Source organism: Aphanomyces invadans, assembly GCF_000520115.1.
Source record: "Aphanomyces invadans strain NJM9701 unplaced genomic scaffold supercont1.1, whole genome shotgun sequence".
NCBI classification, from domain to species: domain Eukaryota; phylum Oomycota; class Saprolegniomycetes; order Saprolegniales; family Verrucalvaceae; genus Aphanomyces; species Aphanomyces invadans.
In genome coordinates, this window is record NW_008580146.1 from 301,330 (window position 1) to 327,687 (window position 26,358).

General features: G+C 55.0%; 11 protein-coding genes across 19 annotated transcripts; 5 read left to right on the forward strand and 6 right to left on the reverse strand.

The window, feature by feature from the left end:
- Window positions 1-580: 580 nt before the first annotated feature.
- Window positions 581-2,851, forward strand: H310_00084 (AGC protein kinase). The gene is made up of 7 exons (XM_008862711.1): window positions 581-1,324; window positions 1,380-1,681; window positions 1,735-2,070; window positions 2,128-2,208; window positions 2,329-2,424; window positions 2,480-2,607; window positions 2,660-2,851. The coding sequence occupies exons 1-7, from the start codon at window positions 1,042-1,044 to the stop codon at window positions 2,811-2,813; spliced, it is 1,380 nt and encodes a 459-aa protein (XP_008860933.1). The 5' UTR covers window positions 581-1,041; the 3' UTR covers window positions 2,814-2,851.
- Window positions 2,852-4,359: 1,508 nt separating this feature from the next.
- On the reverse strand, window positions 4,360-5,629 carry H310_00085 (hypothetical protein; the record flags this gene model as incomplete). Its single annotated transcript, XM_008862712.1, has 2 exons — window positions 4,360-5,514; window positions 5,566-5,629. 2 exons carry the CDS (start codon window positions 5,627-5,629, stop codon window positions 4,403-4,405), a joined length of 1,176 nt encoding a protein of 391 aa, XP_008860934.1. The 3' UTR covers window positions 4,360-4,402.
- A 14-nt stretch (window positions 5,630-5,643) lies between these two features.
- On the reverse strand, window positions 5,644-6,381 carry H310_00086 (hypothetical protein). Its single transcript, XM_008862713.1, has 3 exons — window positions 6,224-6,381; window positions 6,110-6,153; window positions 5,644-6,062 (listed from the first exon to the last, which is right to left on the reverse strand). The coding sequence occupies exons 1-3, from the start codon at window positions 6,363-6,365 to the stop codon at window positions 6,009-6,011; spliced, it is 240 nt and encodes a 79-aa protein (XP_008860935.1). The 5' UTR covers window positions 6,366-6,381; the 3' UTR covers window positions 5,644-6,008.
- Window positions 6,382-6,528: 147 nt separating this feature from the next.
- On the reverse strand, window positions 6,529-9,212 carry H310_00087. 2 transcript variants are annotated; one of them, XM_008862714.1, is made up of 6 exons: window positions 8,611-9,212; window positions 7,886-8,556; window positions 7,668-7,783; window positions 7,118-7,622; window positions 6,882-7,023; window positions 6,529-6,839 (listed from the first exon to the last, which is right to left on the reverse strand). In XM_008862714.1, the coding sequence occupies exons 1-6, from the start codon at window positions 9,188-9,190 to the stop codon at window positions 6,559-6,561; spliced, it is 2,295 nt and encodes a 764-aa protein (XP_008860936.1). In that variant the 5' UTR covers window positions 9,191-9,212; the 3' UTR covers window positions 6,529-6,558. The 2 variants fall into 2 exon arrangements, with proteins under 2 accessions (XP_008860936.1, XP_008860937.1); XM_008862715.1 differs by lacking the exon at window positions 6,529-6,839 and having other exon boundaries at window positions 6,842-7,023.
- A 459-nt stretch (window positions 9,213-9,671) lies between these two features.
- On the reverse strand, window positions 9,672-10,963 carry H310_00088. Of its 2 annotated transcripts, XM_008862717.1 has the most exons (2): window positions 10,378-10,963; window positions 9,672-10,326 (listed from the first exon to the last, which is right to left on the reverse strand). In XM_008862717.1, the coding sequence occupies exons 1-2, from the start codon at window positions 10,912-10,914 to the stop codon at window positions 9,709-9,711; spliced, it is 1,155 nt and encodes a 384-aa protein (XP_008860939.1). In that variant the 5' UTR covers window positions 10,915-10,963; the 3' UTR covers window positions 9,672-9,708. The 2 variants fall into 2 exon arrangements, with proteins under 2 accessions (XP_008860939.1, XP_008860938.1); XM_008862716.1 differs by having other exon boundaries at window positions 9,672-10,963.
- Window positions 10,964-12,902: 1,939 nt separating this feature from the next.
- H310_00089 (hypothetical protein) lies at window positions 12,903-17,018 on the forward strand. Of its 5 annotated transcripts, XM_008862718.1 has the most exons (13): window positions 12,903-13,332; window positions 13,400-13,570; window positions 13,621-13,756; window positions 13,826-13,929; window positions 13,978-14,067; window positions 14,139-14,590; window positions 14,655-14,756; window positions 14,806-15,324; window positions 15,383-15,565; window positions 15,635-15,787; window positions 15,858-16,182; window positions 16,235-16,311; window positions 16,366-17,018. In XM_008862718.1, exons 1-13 carry the CDS (start codon window positions 12,978-12,980, stop codon window positions 16,789-16,791), a joined length of 3,093 nt encoding a protein of 1,030 aa, XP_008860940.1. In that variant the 5' UTR covers window positions 12,903-12,977; the 3' UTR covers window positions 16,792-17,018. The 5 variants fall into 5 exon arrangements, with proteins under 5 accessions (XP_008860940.1, XP_008860944.1, XP_008860943.1 ...); XM_008862722.1 differs by having other exon boundaries at window positions 12,903-13,570; XM_008862721.1 differs by having other exon boundaries at window positions 13,400-13,756.
- H310_00090 (hypothetical protein) lies at window positions 16,863-17,360 on the reverse strand (the record flags this gene model as incomplete). The annotated part of the gene is made up of 1 exon (XM_008862723.1): window positions 16,863-17,360. The coding sequence occupies one exon, from the start codon at window positions 17,358-17,360 to the stop codon at window positions 16,863-16,865; it is 498 nt and encodes a 165-aa protein (XP_008860945.1).
- Window positions 17,361-18,772: 1,412 nt separating this feature from the next.
- On the reverse strand, window positions 18,773-19,402 carry H310_00091 (hypothetical protein). Its single transcript, XM_008862724.1, has 3 exons — window positions 19,187-19,402; window positions 19,038-19,121; window positions 18,773-18,982 (listed from the first exon to the last, which is right to left on the reverse strand). The coding sequence occupies exons 1-3, from the start codon at window positions 19,397-19,399 to the stop codon at window positions 18,830-18,832; spliced, it is 450 nt and encodes a 149-aa protein (XP_008860946.1). The 5' UTR covers window positions 19,400-19,402; the 3' UTR covers window positions 18,773-18,829.
- Window positions 19,403-19,490: 88 nt separating this feature from the next.
- Window positions 19,491-21,487, forward strand: H310_00092. 2 transcript variants are annotated; one of them, XM_008862725.1, is made up of 9 exons: window positions 19,491-19,546; window positions 19,596-19,817; window positions 19,864-20,014; window positions 20,079-20,252; window positions 20,331-20,411; window positions 20,478-20,561; window positions 20,606-21,059; window positions 21,112-21,230; window positions 21,280-21,487. In XM_008862725.1, exons 1-9 carry the CDS (start codon window positions 19,530-19,532, stop codon window positions 21,427-21,429), a joined length of 1,452 nt encoding a protein of 483 aa, XP_008860947.1. In that variant the 5' UTR covers window positions 19,491-19,529; the 3' UTR covers window positions 21,430-21,487. The 2 variants fall into 2 exon arrangements, with proteins under 2 accessions (XP_008860947.1, XP_008860948.1); XM_008862726.1 differs by having other exon boundaries at window positions 21,112-21,487.
- A 391-nt stretch (window positions 21,488-21,878) lies between these two features.
- On the forward strand, window positions 21,879-24,965 carry H310_00093 (hypothetical protein). Its single transcript, XM_008862727.1, has 3 exons — window positions 21,879-24,364; window positions 24,415-24,544; window positions 24,600-24,965. The coding sequence occupies exons 1-3, from the start codon at window positions 21,966-21,968 to the stop codon at window positions 24,624-24,626; spliced, it is 2,556 nt and encodes an 851-aa protein (XP_008860949.1). The 5' UTR covers window positions 21,879-21,965; the 3' UTR covers window positions 24,627-24,965.
- A 53-nt stretch (window positions 24,966-25,018) lies between these two features.
- On the forward strand, window positions 25,019-26,353 carry H310_00094. 2 transcript variants are annotated; one of them, XM_008862728.1, is made up of 5 exons: window positions 25,019-25,248; window positions 25,297-25,373; window positions 25,426-25,678; window positions 25,740-25,915; window positions 25,967-26,353. In XM_008862728.1, the coding sequence occupies exons 1-5, from the start codon at window positions 25,141-25,143 to the stop codon at window positions 26,271-26,273; spliced, it is 921 nt and encodes a 306-aa protein (XP_008860950.1). In that variant the 5' UTR covers window positions 25,019-25,140; the 3' UTR covers window positions 26,274-26,353. The 2 variants fall into 2 exon arrangements, with proteins under 2 accessions (XP_008860950.1, XP_008860951.1); XM_008862729.1 differs by lacking the exons at window positions 25,019-25,248; window positions 25,297-25,373 and having other exon boundaries at window positions 25,377-25,678.
- Window positions 26,354-26,358: the final 5 nt, after the last annotated feature.

Below are 26,358 nucleotides of genomic sequence, written 5' to 3' on the forward strand. Positions count from 1 at the left end.
CCTTAGGGGATGATACTTCGACTTTCAGAACCAACACTTTCAAAATTTGAGCCCATGGAATCGCATTTTTCCACATGTGTGATTTGAACTGACAGTGAATTTGTGTGACTTGGACTTTATATGTGTGATGAAATTCTGCACGCATCCAATAAAATCCCCGGTGAATGCGAGCGACAGCCTGCATCACACTTGGGCACAGATCTCACTCGAGCCACACCTTCTGCGTCATGAAGCTCTTCTTAGAAGCACACTCGGCACCAAGTAGTACGAAGGGCTTCATGACGAAGCCAGTAGTTACTACACACTATTTTGGTGCGGTGTGTAGAGTGAGTGATACACACTATTCATGTGATCACCGTAAAAGCTACCTGTAAAGCCACAACGGTCCGTTTTCAATGGCTCTTGAATCTAACGTTATTCGTAAATTCATTGAAAAAAAAATTGTCCAATAGAAACGCTTGAAAGATTTCGTCGAATGTCACAAACCAATCAAAAGCAACACAATTTTCGCAACAACGACATACAAAACCCCAATAATCACACACCGTCCCAAGCAATTGTAAAATGTTGTCTCAAAGTATTTGGACAAGAGGATCGCTCTGGAACACACCCCGCCAACGAAGATGCGCTGCTGGGCAGCGCGCCGCGTGCGTCACGTTCTGATATCAACTGTGGCAAAGTAGGATCGTCGAAGGGGAGCGAACTGGCACTGAAACTGCATGCCAGTACGACTGCGACGACGACCTCGTGACTTCCTTGCCCTATCACTCTATGCAGACCAACCTACTCGTGCATACCACTGCTTGTCAACCAAGCATGACAAGCTCGCCATAAACTAGTGCCTCCACCCACACAGCATGGACGTCGCTCGCTGTCTGTCGGGAAGGAGGTAGCGACGTGGATCAGTGTCCCCACAGGAGCGTGGTGGGGTGATAGCGTCCCCGGCTGCTGATTGGTCCGTTCTTTCCAATACAAAAAATCGTGGGACAGTGGCGGCGTTACGGCAGTCAGTTGTTACATTACAAAGTGCGGCGGCAAGCGATGGGGAACAAGGCAAGCAAAGGTGGCGGCAGCTCCAAGGGACTGCGTCCAGGCGTCAACAGTGAAGCCGCCACAGGAGGATTGCGCCCACAGCCACTTCCTCAGACCAGACAACCCAATGCGAGTGCGCCGGTGCCGCACTACAGGCAGCAAGAGGGCCAGCCCGCAGCCGTCTTGCCACCGCCAGTACCCAACGCTGTCCCTGTTGCATCCACGCACGCCCCCACGGCTTCTGCTACGACAGACGCGGCGGGAAAACCTAGCGCTGCTACCGAGCCCGACTGTACGTGACAAATTGGATGCATCTCAATTGTGCTCACGATGACGCGGTTGGGCAGCGGACGGCGAAGACATCAGTGGCCCGAGCGAGCAGGTGACTATCAAGGACGCGGACGGGTCGACCGTAGTACAGGCGAAAGTGACCATCGAGGACTTTGATTTGCTCAAAGTGCTTGGGAAGGGCAGCTTTGGCAAAGTCATGATGGTGCGGAAGAAGGAAAACCAAAAGATCTACGCCATGAAGACGCTTCGCAAGGCAGCTCTCATCAAGCGCAACCAACTGCTACACACCAAGACAGAGCGCAACATCCTGCAGCAGATCAAGCACCCGTTCTTGACCACGTTGTCGTACGCGTTCCAGGTACGTGCAAGGAGCATTCTCTCATGGGCGTGTCCCCACGTTGTGCTGCGTAGACGCCTGAGAAGCTGTACCTGGTCATGGACTATTGCCCTGGGGGCGAGCTCTTCTTCTGGCTCAAGAAAGATCGTCGGTTCTCGCAAACGAAGGCGCGATTGTTTGCCGCGGAAATTCTCCTCGCGCTGCAAGAACTCCACAAGCACGACATCATTTACCGCGACTTGAAACCGGAAAACATTCTCCTCGACCTGGAAGGGCACATTCGCCTGACGGACTTTGGTCTGTCCAAGGAAGCAGTCACTGGCGCTGGCGCCGTCGGCGGCACCAAGACGTTTTGTGGCACTCCCGAGTACTTGGCCCCCGAGATCCTCGAAAACAAAGGTCATGGCAAGGTACTCGTCATGCTGCTCGTCCGAGAGAAAGACTATCCACGGGTGGAATGGATGTAGGCGGTGGACTGGTGGAGTTTGGGCACACTTATCTACGAAATGCTCACGGGACTTCCCCCGTTCTACGACCAAAACATGCAGGTTCGTACCGCAGCACGTCTCTTCCTCGTGGAGACGACCGTTTTGTCACATTGGCAAACTCTTGGCGTTGAATTCCACTCGTGGGAATGGTTGTTCACTGCTGTCGTGTTGACCATGTAGCGCATGTACGACAAGATTATCAACGCGCCGCTGCGGTTCCCGTCGTTCATGTCGGCGGAGGCCAAGAGTTTGCTCACCGGGTTGCTGCAACGCAAGGTTCGCGTGTCCTTTGGAACGGCATCCGTCAACGTGACACATCATCGACATGTAGGTGGGCGACCGCTTGGGCAGCGGCCCCACGGACGGCGAAGAGATCAAGTCGCACCCGTTCTTTGCCGGTTTGGACTGGGACCAAGTGTACCGGAAGGAAATGACCCCGGAATTCAAGCCCCCAAACCGGTACGTCGCTTGAATTGTGTGAATGTGGGGCACGATTCGGTCCACGGCGTAGGCTCGGTTCCATCGACACGAGCAACTTTGACTTGGAATTCACGGGCGAAAAGCCCGTCGACTCGGTCGTGACGACCACGATGAGCGAGACCCAGCGCAACAAGGCGCAGTTCTCCGGGTTCACGTACAACGCCGACTCGGAATTGGAACAGTAGCATGCTCGTGTGCGGCGGTTAACACGCCTTGGATTGCATGGTGGTCTTGTGGGGGCGGCGCTTGCGACGTCCTTCTTTTCCGAGTTGCTCGCGTTGGTCGAACAAGCCTCAGTAGGCTGACGTTGGAGTGTGGTCGTGTGTGCTGAGCACACGGCAGCGATCAGTGCATTGCGAACGAAAACTCGACGGACCTAGCTCGTCGAGTTGTTCTCGATACCGAGGGCATCCGTGTGGTTGCAATCGTGCCGACGTCGTTCTCCATGTTGGATGAAGCGAGGGGGTTCCGATCGCCGGACAGGGCATACACGTTGCATATTCGATCCGAACGTAGCTACGGTTGGTTCCTCGTGCGGCCATCGGCAACCAACGGCATCCATGTCAACCACCGCGATGACTCGAATAATCCAGACGCGTGCGCAAACTGTCGTATGACTGCAGAAGAGAACAATGCACGGTAATGCATGGATCGAATGACCGCGGCGCCTTCATCGCGTGCTCTAGGAATGCACTTGCCTTGCGAGCAACGAACATTTCATCGGCGACACGATCGAAGCGAATGTTTCGTTGTGACTCGTTGGTGGAAAGAATGGGCAGTACCACCCCTCCCGTGAAGGCCATGGCGATGGCGGCGCGGCGTCGGTCGAAATCGCGTTGGCTCGTAGAGCAACAAGGCGACCAGCGCCATGCTCACGACCCAGTACACGACGCTCTTTCTGTTGGTTGTGCCGCCTTGGTATGTGGTTATCCCGCATGGCCGAAGGGGTAGCCGCATCTATGCGGTGTCGAGTCACTGGTGGACAGCAACGACGTCCACGGGACGACGAAGACGGCGAGGAGCGACGATGCAGTGGCCCACAGGTAAGGGGACACAGAGATCAGTGCCAAGACCGAATACGAAGGTGACGCGCGCGCATGAGGTCTTAGTACTTGGTTGTCGTTGTTCTTGTCGAAGGCAAGCTTGTGAAATGAGAGGTGCTCTCTAGAAAGCGAGCGGGAGATTCACGAGAACAAGGCATGTGTGGGTGGGGGCAAATGCATCGTACTGGGACACATCCGCTATCGCACGACCACGGCACGCCACCAACGAGGTCAACAGAAACTTGTCTACCGAGGGTTCGAGTGTGTCTTGGCAGGGGGGTCCACCATGCCAGCATTCACCACTGGATGCCCACACACCACGTTGAACCTTCAAGCAGCATTCGACTTGCACCTCCAGGCGAGACGCCCACCTGCAGAGTGCGGGTGCATGGTCGCTGCCGTTGCGGCATGCAACGACGGCAGCGACGAGGCGTGCTGGCGTGTCGACGATGGAAGCAACATTGCACCTGCACTCTGCAGGTGGGTATCACGTGTTGACCTACACGAACGATGGATTCAACAACGTGATGTGCGCAGCAGCGAACGCCGCGGAGAGCATCAGCCGGCTGCAATCGCATCATGTCGAGCACCAACGTGGAGGACACCATCGTCAGGATGGAGTACCCCACAAGACCAAGTGGAAATGCCGTGAACGACATCGCGTCGATCCATGCACGCATGTATAGTGTTCGTCGATCGGTGCTCACGTTTGCACTGTTATGTTAGAGTGCCTAGTCGTTGTGGTCGGTCGTGATGAATGTCGTCGACGGCTCCCGGGGAGCTGCTGGTTTCTTGGGCTTAATCACGCGGGCCTCGGGTGGAATCGCGCTCACGTTGCTCTTGCTGATACGGTCTCTCGGGTTCAGTCCGGCTTTGATGTCCTGCAACTTTTTGGTCGTTTCGACCGACTGCTTTGACTCGAGGACGGCCTGGACGTTGCGGTTGCGCTGGAGGAGTCGCTTCGAGTCCAAGTTGCGCTGCTTTACGTGCTCCTTCCTTCGGCCGTCGATTCGTTTGAGAAGCGCCTGGACTTCGGCTTGTTGTTGCTGGCGAAACTTGGTCTCTTTGCGCGTGAAAATCACCTGGAGCGACTCGTTCATGGTCGACCGTTCCTCGGCCTCGAGCTCGTCCGCAATCAGCTTGATCTTTTGCGCCTCGGCATAGTTCTTCTGCTGCGCGAGGCGGTGTTGCCGGCGTCGCCACTCGATCAATTCCTTTGAAAACTTGGGCGGCCGCTCCATGAGTTCCTTGTGCAGCTTCTCCTGAAACGCGCGCAGGTCCGCCGCGTGCTTGTCCGTCATTTGGCGGATATACGCCTGTGCCATGCTGTCGTACTCGTCCATGTACTGATCCCACGCAGAGTTGAAATCCGTGTACTGCATGTTGTGCGCGATCTGGATGTCCTGGCGCTCGGCAATCTGCTTGGCCTTGAGAGACTTGGACTGGCGCTTCGCTTCCTGCGCGCGCAACGCGATGAGTTGTGTGTCGGCGCGCTGGGCTTCCAGGTAGTTGCCATCTTCTTCACACTTCGCACGGTACTCTTCCAAGATGTTGATAAACTCCATCACTTTCGGGTCAGGGCCGAGATTGTACGGTCCATCTGCCGCCGTCAAGAGTGCCCGTGAGTACCACGAGAACGGCGGTTCGACCTGCGTACCAATGTCGGGCTGGCTGCGAATAAGTAAGAGGAACTCGTCAAACGAGATTGTGTCGTCTTGGAGGTCGATGTTTTTGAGCAGGTCGGACGCTTCCGACGGATTCCGCCCCAACTTGGACAGGATGCTCTCGAGGTGGCATGCCGAGATCCGACCGCTGCCGTTCTCGTCAAACAGGGAAAACACCGCTACGCGCATTCGCGATTCACATGCAACTAAGACAGAACAAAACCACGTACCGCTCAGTGCATGAACCTCTTCGGCCGAGTACTCGTCCGACGGGTGGTGCCCCCCGTCCTTCATGCAGATGCTCCTGACGACACTCGGAGCACGCCGCCGACTCGCTCGACTATTTTTGTACCGCCCGGAGCCGCGCCGCCGGGTATATTTAGACTTTCGTTTCGCGCACTAAGATGCAAATGTTGCCGTGTCGAAGGGCTCAAGGTTTTCTCCTCCCAATCATGTGATCCATAGGGGAGCAGCCGAGACGGAAGAACCGAAGCGTTTGCCACACGCTCGACGGTGCACTAACAGCACGCGTTGCGTTCATTTTGAGAGGTTATGAAAACTTATCGAGATGATACGATCGAGTGCTGGACTGTATGTAGGCTTCAACATGACATTATCACCATTGGCCATGTCGACTGCTCTTGCTATGGAATCCGTCCAGGCGGGTAAGTCGCTAAGGTCGAGTCAAGCGCTCTTTTCGATGGCACGCGCGAAATGCCTGCCATTCCTATGCACACGATGAGTGACGGTTGAAACCATGGTCCCTCGTCGTACGTCGTTGCACTTTGATACACTCCCGCTGTGCTTCTTCATGCATGCTACATTCCATGACGTCGTTCATTCTCCAGTCCACGCCACCAATAAATACGTGGGTTCATACAACAGTACCGTCAACGGCATCGTACAGATCGCGGCAACCTGTTGCCTCGACCGCCGCGGGGTGCAGCGCAGCGTCGCCCGGCTTGCACGCAGTGCAGTCTTTCGAAGGCATGGTGACGAAATGAAGAACAGGAGTGCATTTTAGAACCATTTTAAATAGAACAACGCCTTCTTCAACCTTTTAAAACAAACTTGCGCATTTTAAATATTTAAAAGGATGTCGGCTGTGCTGCTTCGACGCATTCCTTCAGCCAACGGCGCGACCAACGCGTCGCTGGAGCGGCGGCTCAGTCTCAGCACTATAAAACAAGGAGGGCGGAAGTGCCACGGCAACATGGACTATCTTAGGGGGTGCTTAACCACGGATGGTGGAGTACGTCGGACGCCGTGATCCGTTTGGAAGGCTGGAAACGCAACATCGTTTCCAAAAACGACGCAAACGCGTCTGCGTCGACCGTGTCAAACTCATACTTGTCGGCGAGCACGTCCTTGAGGGCCCAGAATTTCAGGTTGTGGATCTTCCGGAGCTCGCCTTTTCGGTTAAAGTACTCGCTGCTGTACTTGCCGTTGGTGGCAAATGACTTCGGGATGCGCCCGAGCAACTCCATCATTTGGGCCAGGTGGTCTAGCCACAATCAATGCTTCATGACCGGTGGATGCATCATACCTTCGTCGCGAGAAAAGGACTTGCCACTCTTGGGATCGAAGAGAAGCTCGCCCGTGGCCAACTCGAACACAAAACACCCCATCGACCACATGTCTGTCGACTGGTCGTAGTTTTGGCCTAGGATGACTTCTGGACTGCGGTACTACAACACACAACGCAATTCTTGAGACGACATCACGTTTGCCAACCGCGTTGTCTCCATGTCGAAGCAAGCAAAGATGAATGAAAGAGCGAACCTGTCGCGTTTGAATGTCTTGTGTAAAGCGCTTGTAAGTCCAGCACGCATTGCCCAAATCGGCAATCTTCACTTGGTAGTCTGGTACGCCTTCAATCAACGATGCGGTGTGTCTCGCCAATACATTCAGGTGCCAGGAGTTCACCCGGTCTGCAAGCGGCGCCACGCGTCGGATTCCGTGGGCGTCGTCCTGAACGGTGGTGCTTCGAAGGTACATGCCTTGCAGGACAACTTGCCGCGCCTTGGGGTCGGTGTTGTCAGTAGCGGGGAAGTAAAATCCTGGGACTGCATACGACGCCGCTGCCGCCACGTTCATAAACACGAGATGGCCGGGCCATGTTGATTCCAGCAGTGCGCAAACGTCTCGCACGTAGCGAGCATCCAGTTCCAGTCGCCAAAGACCCATGGGCTCGGCGGCACTCCCGTCGGCCTCTGTCGCGGCATCAGTGCCACCAAGAGCTGCTTCAACCTTGCTGGGAAGATCCCGTCGGTCGCTGCAAAAGTGCCTACAATATGGTCCAGAGTGACTTTTTCTGCATTAAACCACCTACTTGAGGGAGAAACAGGTCGATTTTCGAGAGCTGTTGAATGCAGTGGTCACATCCTCCGGGAGCGGCAACTTGAACCTGTAGACGCGGCGGTAGCTCTCACCGAGTTGGGCTGTCACCTACATCATGACCACCACCAGTCAATGCTGAAACCAGCTCGCTCCCATCCAGCATGCATGAGCTCCTCGGAACAGAAACAAATCTTGTGGTCGAGAAAGTACCTCGTGCGGTGGCAACCAAAGCATGATCCGAGCCGCGTATTCTTGTGGAATCGGATAGTCGCGACTGGCTCGGGACGTTGTTTTATACAGATGAAGACCCGCTCCAACCATGGCGGCATTATCGTCTGTGGTGCCAATCGACAACGGGTTCTCCGTGCCCGAGCCGTTTGTCTGGATAGGCGCAGTGGGAAACGTGTGAAAGTTGGAGAGGAGTTGGCCATCGACGGCAGCTTTGGGTGGCTTCTTGGTAGCGCGACATACAGCGTCGTCTTTGTCATCTCCGTCGATCAGGAGCGACTGGTCGAGTTTGTCTGCGAGGGCATCTGCAACTTCCTTTTTGTTTTGCTTTTGCTTTTTCCGCTTGAGTTTTCGCTTGAGTTTCTTCTTTTCGTCGGCAGTCAGCGTGGATGAGTCAACAGGCGCGCTGCCTCCGTACTCTGGCGGCACCATGGACCGGAACTTGGGCATCTTCGACAGAGATTTGTTCAAAAGTACATTCTCTGGCTTGAGGTCGGTATGGATAATCTTGCACTGGTCGTGCAGGAATGCCATGCCTTCCAGCATCTGCTTAGTCATGATTTTGAGCAGCGGAATCGGAATGCCCTTGTAGTCATATCGCTTGATCAACGTCAAGAGGTTATCGCCAAGCATTTCAAACACCATGCACATGTCTACAATCAAACGCCGTGAAATGATGCACGAGCATGGAAGGAATCTCCGCGTACGTGTGCCATGCGGACCAATGTGCTCGAAACTCGCAATTAGCTTGACGATGCGAGGGCTCACGCCGAATTTCTTAGCAGCTTCGTTGACACATTCGAGCAACTCGACCTCGTCCCGCGCTGCTTCCATGTAATGGGACGCACTTTTTTGCACCTTCATTGCGACCTCTTGACCGGTTTCAGCGTCGCGGCATCGCCACACAGTGGAGAAATGTCCCCACCCAAGCTTTGCCAACACTGTGAACCGGTTGTTGAACACGTCGCCGACGAGCACGCGATGGTACCCGCCGTGTTTATAACTACCCTCTTCTTCTTCTTCACTCTCGGACGAAGACGACTCGTCGGACTTGAAGCTCGAAGAGCAGTCGCTGCTCTCATCCGAGCCGGCGTGTTGTTTCTGAATCGTGAGTTTTTTCTTGGACATTTGTGGACTGCTGCTGGCGACGTCGTCCTCCGTTTCGTCCTCTTCCAAAGAAGGCATCGGTGTTTTCTCCTTCACCCCTGTTTTTGCCTTGGATGCCTTCAACTTGGCGGGCACAGTCGCCGCCGACTTCTTCATCGCCGTGGATGTTGCTTTGGACATCCAGCAATTCTGTCGATTCCGCGATCGAATGGGCCAAACCCATTGCGCCAAAACTGTGTGGATTTAAGCCAATCACAATTCGCTATTTTTTTTTTAGTCCTGCACCCAAACCTCCTCATTGGTCCACTCGCTTGCACCTACTGCACTCTCTGACAAACTCCTGCACCCACCGCATACCGAGGACATCACTCGGTCGACGATGACGTGCACAGAGAAAGACGCGGCCGCCGACTTACACGCGCAGATGTGTGCGGTGGACCACAAACGCCTCGATGTGGACTGGGACAGGGGCAAGTACTGCCAGTGTTGACAACTACGCGACTCCCGTCGCCTCAGCCTGTGTCAAGTGAAATCGACGAAAACAACCTAGAGTACCACGAAGCTACCCCACCAAGAGCTCAAAGACGCACACGTGACATTCGTGGAGGCTTCCTGAGGAATGTAGTGCACCACGTTCCCTCCAGGAGTGATGGAAGAGAGATGAGTACTAAGGCTGTCGATACTATTCAATGGTGTGATTAAATTCCCAAGTGCTTCAAATACTTAAATCGGATTTCGGACGGGGATCGTCCGCGAGGTGCGAGTCGGACGGTGGTATGTTGCGGCCGCAGTTGAATCGACGCGTATTGCTGCTGCTGTAGCCGCATCTCGGACTGCTGCTGCTGCTTGACAGCGGCGTCGACTTGGCGCTGCCTCGCTTCCTCTGCTGCCATCGCGTCGGTTTCCATTGCTTCCAACTTTGCTTGTGCCTCGACCTCGGCCTCCATCTCTTCGTACATTTCGTCCAAATTGCGCTCGACCATCGTAATGAACTCTTGTCGTGAATACCACATGCTGTCCCTTTGTCGCTTCGAAAACTCTTTGTGCACGGGAATGTAATACAGGTCCGCTTCGTCTTCAAACCGAATCGTCTTGGGGACTTGCGACGGTCGGGACGGCTGCGATGCGTCCTTCATGATCTTCGGGGGCGTCAATTGGCCTTGGAGAAGCCAGTGTGGCACAGAGTCCTTGGCATCGTCGGCTGCGGCCGTGGGAGGTGACGGGGGAGTCGACCCGAGGTTGTCAGGCGGCGACGGCGATGACGCAGTGTCGCTGCCGCCATTTGTGATTTCGTTTGTGTACCAGCGCGAAAACGCCTTAAATATGTTGGTGGGCTTCGGCTTGCCTTTGGTGTCGTTGAGTTTTACCTTGATGCCTTCCTTCTTGACGCGTCGTCGCCCGGTGGACCGCTCCAAATCCCGCACGGACAAGTTAATGCCGAGTTGATTCCAATACTGATGGCGAAGGGCAAGGGGATCACGTTTGAGCACATTGGGTTGTAGCGGGGGAGAGCTCATGTGCATTGGCAACGGCACCATATTTGCCGATGCAAACGGTTGAATCGGTGACGTGTCAAGGGAAGGCATGACATCCACGGGACACACGGCAAGGACAGGCATGGGTTTGATGAGGTGGTCTTCGTAGTCTGGTTCTCGTTCGTCGGACGAGTTGCTCGCTTCTGTAGAGAATCCGTCGTCGAGATCCTTGGGCAACGAGATCCCGTCGTTACACGAGTCGGCGGTCGCGGCGGTTGCAGGGGGAGTCAATGCAGGCGACGTGGCAGTAGTCGACGTCGCGCAGGTTGTACTTGAGGCCAGCTTGCTCAAATGCAGAGATGGTGAAGGAGTTGTCTTGTCGAGAACGTCGTCGACCACCCCCATGCTGCTTGATGGTTTATCAGCCATCTGATTTCGTTTAGGTGCGTTGCGGCTGGCGTATTTTTTTTGGTTTTTTATTCGATTTGTAATGACGGGCTGTTGAAGTTCAACGTGAGGCGATGGCATTTTTTCATGATGCGGCAATGCACATACAAACACCAAGTTAAAAGTATACCGGAGAAAAAATTCTCCCTCGCCACTGGAAATAAGATCGACGCTCGCGGAAATTCTTGCGGCCGTCCGATCTACCCATCGAATACCCGACTGTCCAACGCCTCTCTATCCTGGCGCCATTCTGGCTTGGACCTGCGCCATGCTCGACGTCGTCGACAAGGCTCCTGGGACATGTGCTCGTGGTCGACATGGCTAACCAACGGTGTCAGCACAGCAAGAGATCACGCAACCACCGCGACCGCTCTCGTCGCCTGAATTCCCCTGAGTGATATGGTTGTTCTCGGATGACTTGTGCGCTACCGGTACGACAGCAATTCGCCCTCGCGAGGATTGTGGGGACTGCCCCCTCGGCGCTGGCGATTGTGTCTACTGGCTTCAACGAATGGGGCGTGCCGTGACGTCACTGGAGCGGCGCCGTCCTGTGGGGTCTGTGGAGAATCGTCGAGATGTACACTGTACGCCTGCGCAACGGCGACGGCCATGGGTCGATGCGGGAAGGAACGAACGAGAGTCAGATATCCGCAAACGGAACGACATGTCGCCCGGCCACCTGCGAGAAGTGAACAATGCTTGGCGGGTGAACCGGGAACCGCGCATAGACAAGATCTCGTGTCAATGGTAGATCCGTCCTGGGGGCATGTATATACGTTGGATCTTCAACTTTGGGGCACATCCCGTGGGTGTATCTTTGTGCCGGAGGAATGAGAGCGGGTAGATGAGTGTCATATACCGGGTACTGAGGTGAATACGTCGGGTAATCGACCAAAGCCAGAAGTGCCAAGGGTGGCACAACGGGTCGCCCGATCCTGATAACTCGGCGGGTTTATGTATCATGTGTTGTGGCAGCGGCTGTAGACGGTGGCACCTGTGAAAGCACGTGGCCACCAAAATCTGGGCGACAAGGGCACAGGCGGGGGCCGCGACTACGTTCAACAAAGCGCAGTGCGCGCCACCCGATTTGTCGGGTTGTCTGCCTCCAACTGTGCCGTTCTCGGCAAGTCGATTTTTCGCAGATTCCGGTGGAACATCCTGTCCCGAAATCGCCTCAACTCGGAGCAAGGCCCGGTGTGTACTGGCGCCACGGCCGATTGCGCATAGGACCTACTTATCTCCGGCGGGTGCGATCGCGCACGCACGGTAACCTGGCAGGATAAGCTTTTGCCAAGGTGGACGCGTACCTCAGCCTCGGCGGAGTCGTGTGGTTGGTATAGGGTCCTCTCGGTAATATGGACGTAGGATGACATTTTGCCCGCAATTAGCCGAGTTGCACTTTCATCCGCGGCTTACTCGTTTCTGTCGATGTTGACAACGGTGGCGACTCACTCCGTTGTCGCCGCCTAGCTCGCTCCACGCCAGTGGGTACGTCATGTGAAAGCCACTGTCCGGTGGGGACAGCAGCCCGCGCACATCACAGCCGAGCTTTCCTACCACGGTGATGAGAAAATGGGATGAAAAAATTCTCTTGACCCGAATTATCCAAGAGGTTTTATCGCCAAGTTGAAAATGGCCGGTGTAATTTTTCGGACGTCAGGAATTTATATCTGGCTTCTTGGCAAGTTTCAGCCCCAGCATTCCACCCACGTGTTTCACCCTGTAATTGAAGAATAAACACGGCCAGGTGTTCACTCAAACCGTCGAACCAATCAGAATTGGCCTTGTGTCCCCTGTGAAAAACGAAAAAGGCGGTGGCGATAAAAATGTACCAAGCAAATGGAAATATTCATGAAAACCAAAATATCATGGACGAGAATATATACAGGGCAGGTCGCCTCTTTGTTTTGATATTTCGGTCCCAGATTGGTTAAGAAACAGGTGCATATAAGGTTTCAAAGGTGAGGAAGCTCGTGTGTACATATGCGACGCAGTAGTGCACCGCCACCGCGGCCTCCGACACATCTCCAACCAACCTCGTGAGCATGAGCAACTCTAGCGACGGAGCGGAAAGTGCCCAGTATGTGTTGGAGAGAAGCGTTGCCATCGTATGTTCGTGCGTGTCTGTCCTCTGTTGCGGGTACATCATTGTGAGCTATCGGTCCCAACGTGCACGACGTGAATTCGTCGACACGGTGTCCCAATTGGTGCATGTACTCGCGTGGTTGAACCTACCAAGGCATGCTGTGCGCATTGTGGTGGAGGGTTTGAAGTGCTCTGTGCCTGCTTCGACGATGTTGGACACTCGCGATACTCGCCCGGTATCAACTTACTCTGGACATTATTCGAAGCACGGCTGCAGCGACAGGAAGGAGTTCTTTGCGCAGGTTCTCATTGCAGGTATTTACACGCGTTCAGCCTTGCCCCATATGCGCGTCCTATGCAACTGACGGAATATTCACCCCAGCACTCCAAGCGTCGTTCCTCGCGTCCTTGCTCTGGCAATGCGTCATAGTCTACCACGTGCACCTGTGGATCTTACGCGGCATGGACCTACGTCGCGTGAGCCAACACTTTCGCATCTTCCAAAGCGTGTCTGTGTTTTTCGGTGTCGTTTTCAGCCTCGGCCCTTTCGTCAGTGCGTGACGAAACCATTTGTCGAGTCATCACGTTGTCCACTCCTTCCAGGCCAATGCCCTGCTTACAATGACACGACCTTCACGATCGCATCGTCCAGATCGGTTCTCGTCATGTGTCATGCCCTTTGGCTCATCCTCACTCTCGTGCTGCTGAAAATGGCCGTCGTTGCGGTCCTGTTCCGTCCGTACGTCGCCCACATCGTTTACAACTCGATCGATCTCCAATCACTCACGCATGTACTGCCGTGTGGTAGGAAAAAAACGAAAAACGTTGCGGCATTCCACCATCTTGCCCGGGTCCTCATGGTGTATTTGGTATATTTTGTGCTGTACCGAGCTATTGACGCGACAATTTTGGGTACTTGCGTCCCAGTAGGCGACGTGACTGAACATTCCCTGTTCGTAGCTCTCGACGCATTTGACATGATATCACCATCGTCCCCCGCAGTGCATGGCGCTCTCTTCGGGCTGCACCACGTCCTGTCCCCTCTGGAAGGTGCCGACGAAGCCTCCGCATGTCCCCGGTTTATCACAGCTCTTCATGCAGGCTAATCGTTGCTTTCGTAGGATGTGGTCTGGCTGTCTTGTATGGAGGTGCTGCTGCCTGCTTTTCCGATCAAGACGCGTACTTGCTGACATTCCACCCGTCGTCATCGCCTTCCAACCACGAAGGTTGTGGCACGTCAACTCTTGAGCAATGCCGCAGCATGGGCCACATGCGTCTCTTTGTCACGGCGTACGATTTGTGCAAGCTGTACTTTCCCGCGTCGCACCTGCCGCAGTGGCTCCCTCCTGACCACGACCTGTATGTCGTGGGCCTCCAGAACTGCATTGATGTCGACGACGCTAAGCAAGCCATTGTCCGCCACCTCCAGCGCCTCGCTCCATTTGCTGACTTTCAAGCGGTGGCGATCACGCACAGCCGCCGCCTCCTTCCGTCCATGGATGGCGCGTCCGTCGTCCAGCTCGTGTTTGCCAAGTCAGCCGACATTGCGCTTGGCAACGTTGTCGTCGACGAGGTAGTCTTACTCGTTTGCTTTCGTCGACGGGTGAGCACGACACAGCCACGACTTTGTGCTGTAGATGGCGCTAAAGAGCTCGTCGAGACAAGTGGCCGCCGTCGCGCTGCGCCTCTTCGATGCGTCGTTGGCTGTCGCTACATGTGGGCTCAAACCATTTTCGGACGTACGATTTGCCTGGGCTTCGTCGTTTGAGTGCTGACCATCGAGTGCAGGACCACTCACTGACCCGCAAAGTCCAAGACGCAATGCACCTCATGCAATCGTTTGACGCATCGCAGGAGTTTCCGCATCACTGCCAGCATACAATCCTCGGGGGCAGTTTCCATTTTGGTGTGGGGAAAATCCACCCGCAACACCTTCTTGATCGCGTCGAAAGTGCTTACTTGGCCCAAAGCCGTGTTGCGATCCTGGACGCCGCCGCCTTGACGAGTCATGGAGACGCCAGGGCCTTGACTCCATCCGCATCGAGCGTCATCGACAACTGCGACGACCGCAGTCCGAGCGACGCCAGTTCGGACGATATTGACCACGCTGTTGTGGATGTTTTGGCCGAGGATGCCGATGACGATTGGTTTTGGAAGGAACACTTGCCATCACCAGCAAACCAGTCACGACACCACACACCGAAAAACTTTTGCGCAGACATTGTAGACGCCGCCGAAGAGGCCGAAACGGCATGGACAGATCTTGCCGAGTGCGACAACTTGCTCCGGTTGATGGAAGCCAATGATGTAGACCCAACCGCTCCATTTGAAGCTGATGGCCTGACCAACGTGTGGCATGGCGTAGATTTTCTGTGGCTTCAAAGAGCCCCCGATCACGTTTCTACCATCGCACCCACGGTCCATTGGGGTCGCTGCCGCGTACAACCCCAAAGCCGTCGAGGACCTGCCCAACCTCTTTACCTTGACCGACCACGTGGCCCCGAGTTACGTCGATCGAATACTGCACCACTCGATGCCCGGTGTGACGGTAAGCCAGCGTTCCCCTGCCATTATTCACTGTCGTCCGTGCCACATGCTGGTGCTATAATCCAACCAGGACCGCTTCACAAACGTGTCGTACGGCATCTGCGAAGACGTCGTGTCTTCAAACCACAAACCGATTTGTGGATCTTACCGACTTGAAGTGAATCGCCTCGATGGGTTCACCCACCGGCGGCATCACCGCCTGTCGTCATCGTCGCCCCTCGGAGTACGTCGCGTGGACCATCATCCCCCTGGTTGTTACATGCGCATGGGATGGGCCAACGATGGTGTCGCAGATGCGTCATCCCGCCATGGAACCAACGGTTCCCGCGATGCGGCAATTCCGCATTGACCTGCACAACTTGGACGTCAACTTGTGGCAGCCGAGCTCGCAAGTTCGCGTCCCGTCCGTGCAATCGTACTCGATGTGCATGACGACTCGTCGATCGTTTTGCAAAGAGCCGTGCACGTGTCGTCCGTTGTCGACCCCGGCAAAAGTGTCCCACCGGTTTCAGATGATGCACAACGGGACGTTGATCCCGTTTCCAACGTTTGCCCGACCCAACGACGTCAAGTGCGCGGCCTGCGTCGCGGATGAAGTCGACTCGGACGACATGCTCGGTATGTCGAGTATATGTGCCTACATCCTGACCCATTCATGGATGCGTCGAAGGAATTCATGCCGCGGACCCCATCAAGATATCGATTATTTTTCCAATTCCGGTCATGGATGGTCTCATGCAGCGTCAGGTTTCGTTGTTATCGCGTCGTGCGTGTGTGCATCTGACGAGCCGTATGTACTAGGTGCCGCATCACCCCCCGACAATGCTTCGACACGACGGAGAACACCCATCTTTTGCCTGCACTCGCGGAAATCGCCTGCATCCGGCACGTCGCCGGCCTCTACCGCCCAAATCCAGTGCCTTCACGACTGAAGTTGCGTGGACCGAAGCGCAAGCGCGCGGGCTGTCGCACACGGCTGTGTCCCACGTGTCGCCACTCTACCACATTGTTGTCAAAATTGACGGCAGTCGAGGAGACGGGGGCCAAGGGGTGCTTGCGATCTCCGAAGCTGACCTCAGCACGACGAGGCAGTTTGACATTCCTCTCACGTGGGGAAGCAAGCACGCGGGGTACCTGCATGTCGACGTGACCGCTACCATCGTGTCGGACGTGCAGTGGCAACTCAACCGTCCCGACTCGGTGCCACAAGTCGGCCATGCCAAGTAGCCTTTGCTAGCGTGGGCTCTCTGCCGGGCGAGCATATTTATACTGTTAATCAATCCCATGCTACACTTCTTTTAGGCCAGCTTGTCGTGTGCGGTTGGTCCGGTTGCTCCAGCCAAGTCAACGAGTGTCAAGGCATCATCATGCGCGGCACCGACATGTGGGCACGACGGCATGTTCTCGTTCGTTGAGGAAGCTGCATTGGAGAGAGATGGAAGTGGCGGCTGTGGTTGGGGCCGAGGAACGTGAGTTGCAATGTCTCGGGGTTCCATTGTGTCGGGACCTTTACGATGACTGGCGAATAGAGTCTGTTGGTCCAGTTCATCTTTGCTCAACACGGGTTGGGAAGCTCGAGCCATTCCATCGCCGCGGCGACTCTCGGCTGTGAGTCGGGCAATCCGCTCCATTTGCAACTGCTTGCGCACGGCCGCCAACTGCTCCAACATGGCATTTTGCAACAGTTGCTTCGACTGCTTGAGGTGCTCCAGTTGGTGTTGCTGCACTGCCATCGTCGCGGCCATCGCTTGTTGCTCTTCCATGGCCGCCGCACTGATCGTCACCGCTTCGTTCATCGACCTCGCTACTTCGTTGCGCTAGACGCCTTCCATTGAGAAATCCCCTCCTCCAAGAACTCTTGACTGTACCTCTCTTGTGATCGCATCCACATCGGCTGCTGCTTGGGCCATCGTTGCCTTGAGCTCGTCCGCGACACGACCATGCTGTGCCACCATCGTTTCCAACTCAACCACCCGGCGTTGCAAAGACTACTCGTGCATGTAAAGGTCCTCAAAAGCATCGCCTTAAACACTGCACAACACGTACACGAATCGTATCTTTCAAGCCCATGGCGTCGGTGGTCAAGGTCGCGCAGCTGCGCTCAAGATCTTGCGCCCGAGCCTGCCACGTTTGCGCGTCGCTGCGAGCCTCATGAAGCTATGGTCACTCTGTGATGAGATTCGATTTCGTATCTATAGGTGTTCAACCTCGTGTTGCACGTGCTCCAACTCCGACGCTTTCTCTTGCAAGAGCCCACGCAATGCTTCGCCGCCACATCGTTCGTGGACCAGAGTGTCTTGCGTAATTTGATACGCCTAATGTCATGTTGATTTTCAAAATGCTCCCGAGTCGTTTTGCAAGTTCGATGTTTGCGAGCCAACCTGAAGGAGTTTGTCGTACGCGATTTGACTCGCCAATTCGGCCGCTTTGCCACTCTCGATGCGCTCTACTTGCGCTTGCAGTTGAGCTTCGAGTCCGTGGATCGCTTGTTTGTGATTTGATTGAAGTTTGTTGACGGCGGCCTCTGCTTGCAGCAGCTTCTCGGCTTGTTCCTACTCATGCCGACCTCTCTGACGCTCAACACAGTTAGAAACAAACCTGAACGTAGCCCAGCAGCATGCGTTTTTCGTCGGACATGTTGGTACAACTGGTTTGCAGAGCGTGCAGTTCTTCCATGCCTTTGGCCACACGAGCCTCGCACTCAGCGAGCGCTCGCTCGGACGCCACATGGACGGCCTCTGCAGTATGCAGTTCGAGGTCTTTCGCGTCAAGGGCGGCCTAACGAACTGTCAGCGATTGTGGAGTGCATTATCCAGCGCACTTGGAGCTCTGTCACGTGGTCGGCCTCTGCTGCGACTTGCATGGTCAAGCTTGCGTTGGTCTCTTGAAGTCTAGCGATCTCGTAAATTAACCCGTTGTGCACATTCCCATCGAGACCGATGTCTCGAATTCGAATCTACATGCATACGTGGTCAGATCAAAGATTGAAGTCCTAAACGAGATAAGATCTTGGTTTGGCACTTTCCTCCAGCGACCGCTTCAGAATGCCTATCTTTGCCAGCGCATCTTGTGTCACAGCATCCTAATCACAAACGGGCAATGGTTGCCAATGGACCCGTCAGCGTCAATTACTACGCTGGAAAATCCCAATCGACGCTACCTTTTCAGAGATCAATTCTCTCTGCTCTCCATTTTGAGCTTCCAACTCTCGAATTCGACCAAGTAGCTCTGCGTGTTTCGTAACAGCACTCTAGTAAGGCACATATCACACAAAGCAGCGTCGTTCTGAACGTGGGGTGTATGCGCCTACGTGGCCGCGTGTGCCCATCGCAACTGTTTGCTCGACCCGCTTGGCATAGTCTCTGTTTGCAATCGCCTGGGCTTCGGCTAGCTTCTTCTCTGCCGCCACTCGTTCCAACTATATGGCTTGTCAATTGTATAACGAAGTGTTTGTGAACACGAATGGCGAGTACCAGTGCTGTCTTCTTTTGCACGTCCTTCTCGAGGCGGAGTTTGTCAGTTCGCAATTTACGAATCTCTTTCTGGACGCCTTCGGTCTGTACAAGCTCATGTAGCTCCACTCCTTCGAATGTACTGGAGTCATCGCCGTCACTGTGCTTACCTCTTGCGTGGCGCGCTCAAGGTGGAGCCGCGTGCGATGGTAACACACCTCCAACTCGCGCATTTTCTTGTTGAGCACCGCGACGCTGCTTGCAGAGGCAGGGTACCTCACCTCTGTCTCGGTGATGCCCGTGGCGCTGCGCACGTTGTTGTCGGCGAGAAGAACGTCGATATCGTCGACTTCAAGCAGCTTGGCCGCCGCCGCCTTTGCCATCGAGTCGAAGGATAGCTGTTCGACGCTATCCGGATAATCTGTCTTATCCGGACGTGTAACTGCCACCAATCGGATTACTTTCGTTCGAGATTTGCCGGCGAGGTATTGTTTCGATTTTAGCGCCGCGGCCATGGCGACCGAAGCATTGTAAGTCGCGGAGCCCGCTCCCTGTGTCGCCGTCACATGTGCGTTGTAGTAAAACCACGTTCGACGAGCCGCTCTTGGCACCGCACCATCACCCACCTCCCAAAGACAGTCCGTCGTCGTCGTTTTCACTCGGTTACGGTCTGAGTTTGGGCACCGTCGTCACGCAGCTCAACTCGTTTTTGGCTGTGCTGTGGCCAGTTCAGGTGACCATGGTTCTCGCGAGTATTGTAGCCGTGAGCATGCGTGATCCTGATGCCGAACGCTCTATGAGGTGCGTGGTTCATACCATGGCCATGTCACCGACCTACATAGCGTAGCCGATACCTCTATTACAAAGACATCGACGAGTCGATAGAAAGCACGAGCACAAAAGTCATGGAAGCTCTGACGAACGCGCTCGTCATCATCTTTTTTATTGCGATAGTTACATTCGCGGTGGTCCTCATGTACAAGGTCAACTGCATGGGGGTACGTCTCCAATACTTAAATGAATGGCCACTGTCCCGTTTCTGCTCACCAATGGTCCCATCAGGGTTTGCAAGGGTACTTGATGGCGTCGTCCGCGACCCTTCTCGGTCTCGTGGGGAGCGTGCTGGCGGAAAAAATCGTGTGTGAACGTCTCCTCTGGCACGTCGACGCCATATCCATGACTTTTGTCATGTACAACTTTGCGATTGTGGGAACATTGAGCATCTTTTACCAAAAGGTACGGCATGTCCCTCGCGAGCTTGCCAGCTGGGCTTTCTCCGCTCCTCTGCGCTGATTACATACTGTCTCGAACTAGGGCGTGTCACCGGACGTCGGCCGTGCCTACTTGGTGGTGACAAGCGTCATCATGTCGTGGCAGTTGTGCCAATTACCGTCGGTCAGTTTGGTGGCCATGGCACGGCCTCGTCACAGTCGCATTTGAACTTGAACCATCGACACGTAGTGGAGCACGTGGGCTATCCTGTGCGGCTTGGCCTTCTGGGACCTCTTTGCGGTGCTGACACCATGCGGGCCGTTGCGCTGCCTCGTAAGGCGTCTGCATGCACGACCCGTTTCCAACGTTCCTCGCAGGTCAACTTGATACACAGTGAAGGGCGTCCAATGCCAGGGCTGCTGTATGAAGCCGAGATCAAGGCAACTCACAAAAACAGTCCCAACTACACCAATGGTTCTTTCTATACGGCCCACAACCTCCAGGCTGCTCATGGCGCCGGAGTGTACAAGGCGCCACTGTACACATCGCAGACTGCCCCCATAGTGTACGCGATTCCAGTGGCTGGGGCCTCCACAAACCTTGCTCGCCAGCAAGTTGTGTTTGAAAATCAACTGCTCGAGTTCTGCCGCGACTACAATTCACCCCACTCCGACCATGTTGCGACTGTCGCCAAGCAGTACCTCCATAAGCAGCAAGAGTGCTGGCAATTGCTCTACACCAAGTACAACGTGTCGTACATCCGAAGCAATCGATCGTACCCGTCGTACGCGGAGGTGTTTGATGGGACGCCGATGCCCGACCTCGACACTCGTACGTGCCTGACCGAGACGAGGTGTTTCGCTTGACGTGACGACTCGTGTAGAGGAGAAAGAAACGATCAAGTTGGGCCTGGGCGACTTTATCTTCTACAGTGTTCTCGTCGCTCGGGCTGCCATGACAAGCTTTGGGGCGTTCATTGCGTGCTTTTTGTGTGTTATCGTGGTACGTTGTCGCGGATTCATGTTTTGACATCGTTGATCACGTGGTGAAGGGCCTGGCCATCACAATGTATCTCCTGGGTCATTTCAATGCGCTCCCAGCCCTGCCCATTTCGATTCTCCTCGGAGTGTCTGCCTTCTTCTGGATGGCGCAGATGGCGAACGACTACCTCGCCTTCCTCGTCTTTCGCGGTGTTTGCTAATCTCGTTGAAGAAATTGCGATCCTTTTGTTTAATTATAGTGGGGTTGACGAATTACAAGGGTGAGAAGGTTCTATCTGGAGTATGGACTATGTTTTCGGCCGGATCAATCTGTGTCAGCGTTTGCATTGAAGGGCGTCCATCGTGCTCTGGGCTGCTTCATATATCAACTGAGTGTATGCACGAGTAATTACAGTGGGTTTCACCACATCCACAAGCAAGGAACGAACGCTCACTCGCACCATGCCGGTCGCCTGCTCATTATTTGTAGACCCTTCTTGGCGGGACTCTTTGGCGGGTCCCATAAAGCGCACTTGAAGTGGAGCATATAAACACCATAATAAATATTCGTACCTAACCAAACCTTGACCTTCTTAACGCCGTCAAAACCCTTCAAAAATAGGTAGTATACAACACCCAAGTGTAAAAAGAACTGGTGAAAGCTGTGTCACAGGTTTCCCCCAGTTAATTCTTGCATTTGGTGGATACAAACCACCGCTCCCTTGGCGCCGCGCTTCCAGTTCAAGCTCTCTCTCACATGGACATCCCAAACGCACTGCTCGCGACAACTAGTCCCGACGCAAACCTCCGCAAGCAAGCAGAAGATGCCTTGAACCAGGCTGTGAACGAAAATGCCGGGCAGCTCATGGTCACCCTTTCCCAAGCGCTTGCCGCCGAAGACTTCCCAACGCCCGGTCGCCAACAAGCTGGATTGTTTCTGAAGAACATCTTGGACGCTAAGGACTATGCGCTGCAAGAACTGAAGATCCAACAATGGTACTCCCTTGCTGACGACATCCGCGGCGCAATCAAGCAGTTTGCATTGGCATCGCTGAAGTCGCCAGACACCGTCGCGGCCCACACTGCCGCCCAAGTCGTTGCCAAGATTGGTTCGATTGACGTTCCTCAAAAGCAATGGCCCGACTTGTTGCGAATTTTGGTGGAAAACGTGACGAGCGGTATCGACTCTGTCAAGCACGCGTCGCTCGAGACGCTTGGGTACTTGTGCGAAGGGCTCGATGAAGATTCATTGGAGGAGTCGGAATCCAACCAGATTCTGACCGCGATCGTCGACGGCATCCGCAGGGAAAATCCCGACAAGATTCGCCTGTCTGCCGTTATTGCCCTCCGCAACAGCTTGGAATTCGTCAACGAGAACTTTAGTCGCGACGCCGAGCGCACCCACATCATGACGGTGGTGTGCGAAGCGACGCAATGCACTGACGTCCAAGTCCGCGTGCGCGCGTTTGAGTGCATTGCCACGATTGCCTCGCTGTACTACGAGTATCTCGGCGAGTACATGAGCGTCCTGTGCGATTTGACTTTCAAGGCGGTGCAATCCGACCAGGCCGAGGTGGGCCTCCAATCTCTCGAATTCTGGTCGTCCATCTGCGACGTCGAACTTGAATTCCTGGAGGAAGCCCGCTACGGCGACGCCTCCGTGGCTGCCGCAAACTTGAAGCGCTACGTCGAAACTGTGTTGCCGGTGCTTGTTCCCATGCTATTGAACACGTTGACCCAGCAAGAAGAGGACCAGTTCGAGGACGACACTTGGAACTTGTCGATGGCTGGCGCCACGACCTTGACTTTGGCTGCTCAAGTTGTCGAAGACGCCATCGTGAACCCCGTCATGCAATTTGTCACGTCGAACATTCAATCGACCAACTGGCACCAAAAGGAAGCGGCAATCATGGCGTTTGGCTCGATTTTGGACGGCCCGCAGCACCAAACTATCCAGCCGATTGTCGAGAATGCCATGCCCGTGCTCATCACGTGCATGAATGACCAGAACCCGCTTGTGCGCGACACAACGGCGTGGACCATTGGGCGCATTTGCGAGATCCACGGCGTCGTCATGGCGCGCTGCCTCGGGCCGCTCATGCAGCTGATTGTGGCTGGTTTGGACCAAGAGAACAAGGTGGCCGCGCACATGTGCTATGCAATCCACTACATTTTCCAATCGTTCAGCGAACTTGACGAAGGCACGACGCCGCTCGACCCGTACTTTGGCCACGTCTTTGACAAGTGCTTGATGACGTGCCAGCTCTCTTCGGAGGAGAACATCCGCGTGTCGGCGTTTGAAGCCCTCGGCATGATGATTCAACACGGGTCCCCCAACGCGACGCCGCACATTTTGAGCCGCCTCACAAGCATCCTCGAACATCTTGAAGTCAACATTGAAAAGCACAAGGCAAACCCGAGCTACGGCCAAGAGTTTTACGGCCTCTACACGTGTGTCTGTGACGTGCTCGTGGTTGTGATCCAGCGCGTCGACAATGACATTCGCCCGTTTGCCGATCGCATCATGCAGTGCCTCCTCAACATCTTTAGCACTGGTCACACGACGTCAGGCGAAGAAGCGTTTTTGGCCACGGGGGCGCTGGCTGGCGCGATCGAGTCGGATTTCAAGAAGTACATGACGCAGTTTTACCCCGTCTTGATTGCGGGCCTGTCGAACGTCCAAGAGCATGCCGTGTGCGCGTCGGCCGTCGGCGTCGTCGGCGACGTGTGCCGCGCCCTCGGGGCCGACGTGAATGTTTACATTCCTGAAATCGTGAACCAACTGCTTGTGATTTTGCGCTTCCCCAACTTGAACCGCACCGTGAAGCCCCCTGTGATTGCCGTGTTTGGCGACATTGGCCTCGCCATCGAAGGCGAGTTTGAGCCGTACTTTCAACACGTGGTGGAAATGCTACTCCAAGCCGCGCAAGCGTGCGTAGCGATCCAAGTGGATGACGAAGATGCAGTCGACTACATGAACCAACTTCGCGAGAGCATCTTGGAAGCGTTTACAGGCATCTTGCAAGGGCTGTCGTCGCACAGCAAGGGCCATCTGATGGTGCCCGCGCTCCAAGGCATTGGCCAATTCATTGCCCTCCTCGCCAACGAAACGAACCGCAGCAACGGCGTCACCACCACGTGCGCTGGTTTAATAGGGTATGGCGCGTGCGTTTTGTGCTGCGCGGAATTCTCACGGCTCGTTGTAGCGACATTGCGTCGATCCTCGGTGTCCAAGCCAAGGTGCTGCTGAAAGAACAGTTTATTCAGTCGCTGCTGCTGGACACGTCCCGCATCAACGACGATCAAGCCCAGAATGTTGCCGGGTGGGCCAAACAGGTCGGATGCACTCGAAATTCGATTGATATCAGCTCACGCGACGGTGGTTGTGTAGCTCGTGGACGAGACGCTGCGGCACTAAGGATTTTGTGCGTGACTTGACTTTGTGTGCCTACGTTGATGCTCGCCTAATAGCCTGACGCTACCCCCTCTTTTCAACGGTCTAGCCCGCCCGTGTGGACGGCGGTGGCGATGGAACACGATGCTCCTGCTCGTGTCATCGCTGCCACTGCACCCTGCGTGGCGCTTCGGACCCCCAACATATATAGTTTGCCCTGACTAGTTTACCGAGCAACTGCCTGACGTAGTTGCTAACCCATTTTAACGTGACCCGTGATGTCGTCCGTTGTCTCCTTGGCTGGCACGCGTCCACACACACACCAGAGGAACTCATCATCGCACTCGTCCCGGAAGCGAGTGGGTTGTCCTAATGGAGTTGCCCCGTGTGGCTTGGATGCCTTGGTTTACCCACGCCATCCTTCCTCCGCGCATGCTGTGCGCACTCGCTGCCATCGGTGTCGAGGACTTTTTGCATTTACTTGGATACTGTATGGACGGTTCAACCAATCACGTGGCCCCACTGCGAAAGATCGGCCATGAAGCGGCGCGGCCACCCGCCGTCGTCATTGGAAGCTCAGCTTGTCTCGAAGCCCGTCTTGGCGCTGGATTTTCACATCGTGTGGTGGCTGCATGATTGCAAGTCGGTATGTTGATGTTTTTGAAGTCATCGATGGCGATGACTTGCTTTGCAGGTATATCCAAATGCCTCTGCCGTCGTCCACACTCTCGTATCGCGGTACAGGACCCAAGACATCTCCCTCTTGCTCTGGTACGGCTCTGTGCGTGCCGTGCTTCATGCTCCTGACAGGGAGCGCGAGTAGGATCTTCTTCTTCTACATCGTGTCGGACCTGGGCATTCCGTACTTTTACACATGCGTTGGGAATCTCGTCGCAGTCGTCGTGCTGCAGTACTCGATCGACGCCAAGCGGCCCATCGACTACGACGACAGCTTATACGAGCATGCGTGTACTGATCCGGACACAAAAGGGTTTCCATCCGTCGATTCCCACATGGTCATCGTGGTCATCGGCCCTGCACTCACCTCACCCGCAGTCTCGGCGACCACCATTGCGGTAATGTCCACTCGTTCTCATGGAGGGGCAACTCACCATTTCGAACTCACTCTGGTTCTAGCTCATGGTCGTGTCAGGGCTCATCATTGCGTTCACCCGCGTTTTCGTTGGCGTCAGGTTTCCGTCACAGATCGTTGGCAGTTGGGGCACTGGTGTCATGGGCGTCCTCGTCGCCAACTTCATCCACGTGAGTGTTCTTCACCACGCAAGCACTGCCGCGCTACCTGCGTCGTTCCAGTAAGCTGCTTCTTCCTCTTGACCAGCCAAGGATGAAGTGGCACCCCCTAGTCGAGTCGTCGTGGTCTGTGTGATTGTGGCAGCGCTCTTTTGTATGGCGTCGTGGGTAGAAGCCAGCGACAGCCGCAACTTTGGCATCCCTCGGCACGAATTTTCCCGCGTGTTGAAAACAATCGTGACGAGCGGGACCGATGACGTCGCACCGACCACCGACGGAAGCAGCCATCGACGGGACTCGTTCTACTATCTCATGAAGTCGGTGCACAGCCGCAGGCGGCCAGACCCTGCCGCCGCAGTCCAACCCCCGCGTGTCCACTTTGCCGCGGCTGTACCAGAGCAGCAAGGACCCAAGGAGTAGGGCCTTTCAACTGCATAACCAACTCGACCACTGGTTTTGTGTTTGGTTGGATGGCCGAGGTCCATCGTTCGCGCGCAGTGTGGTG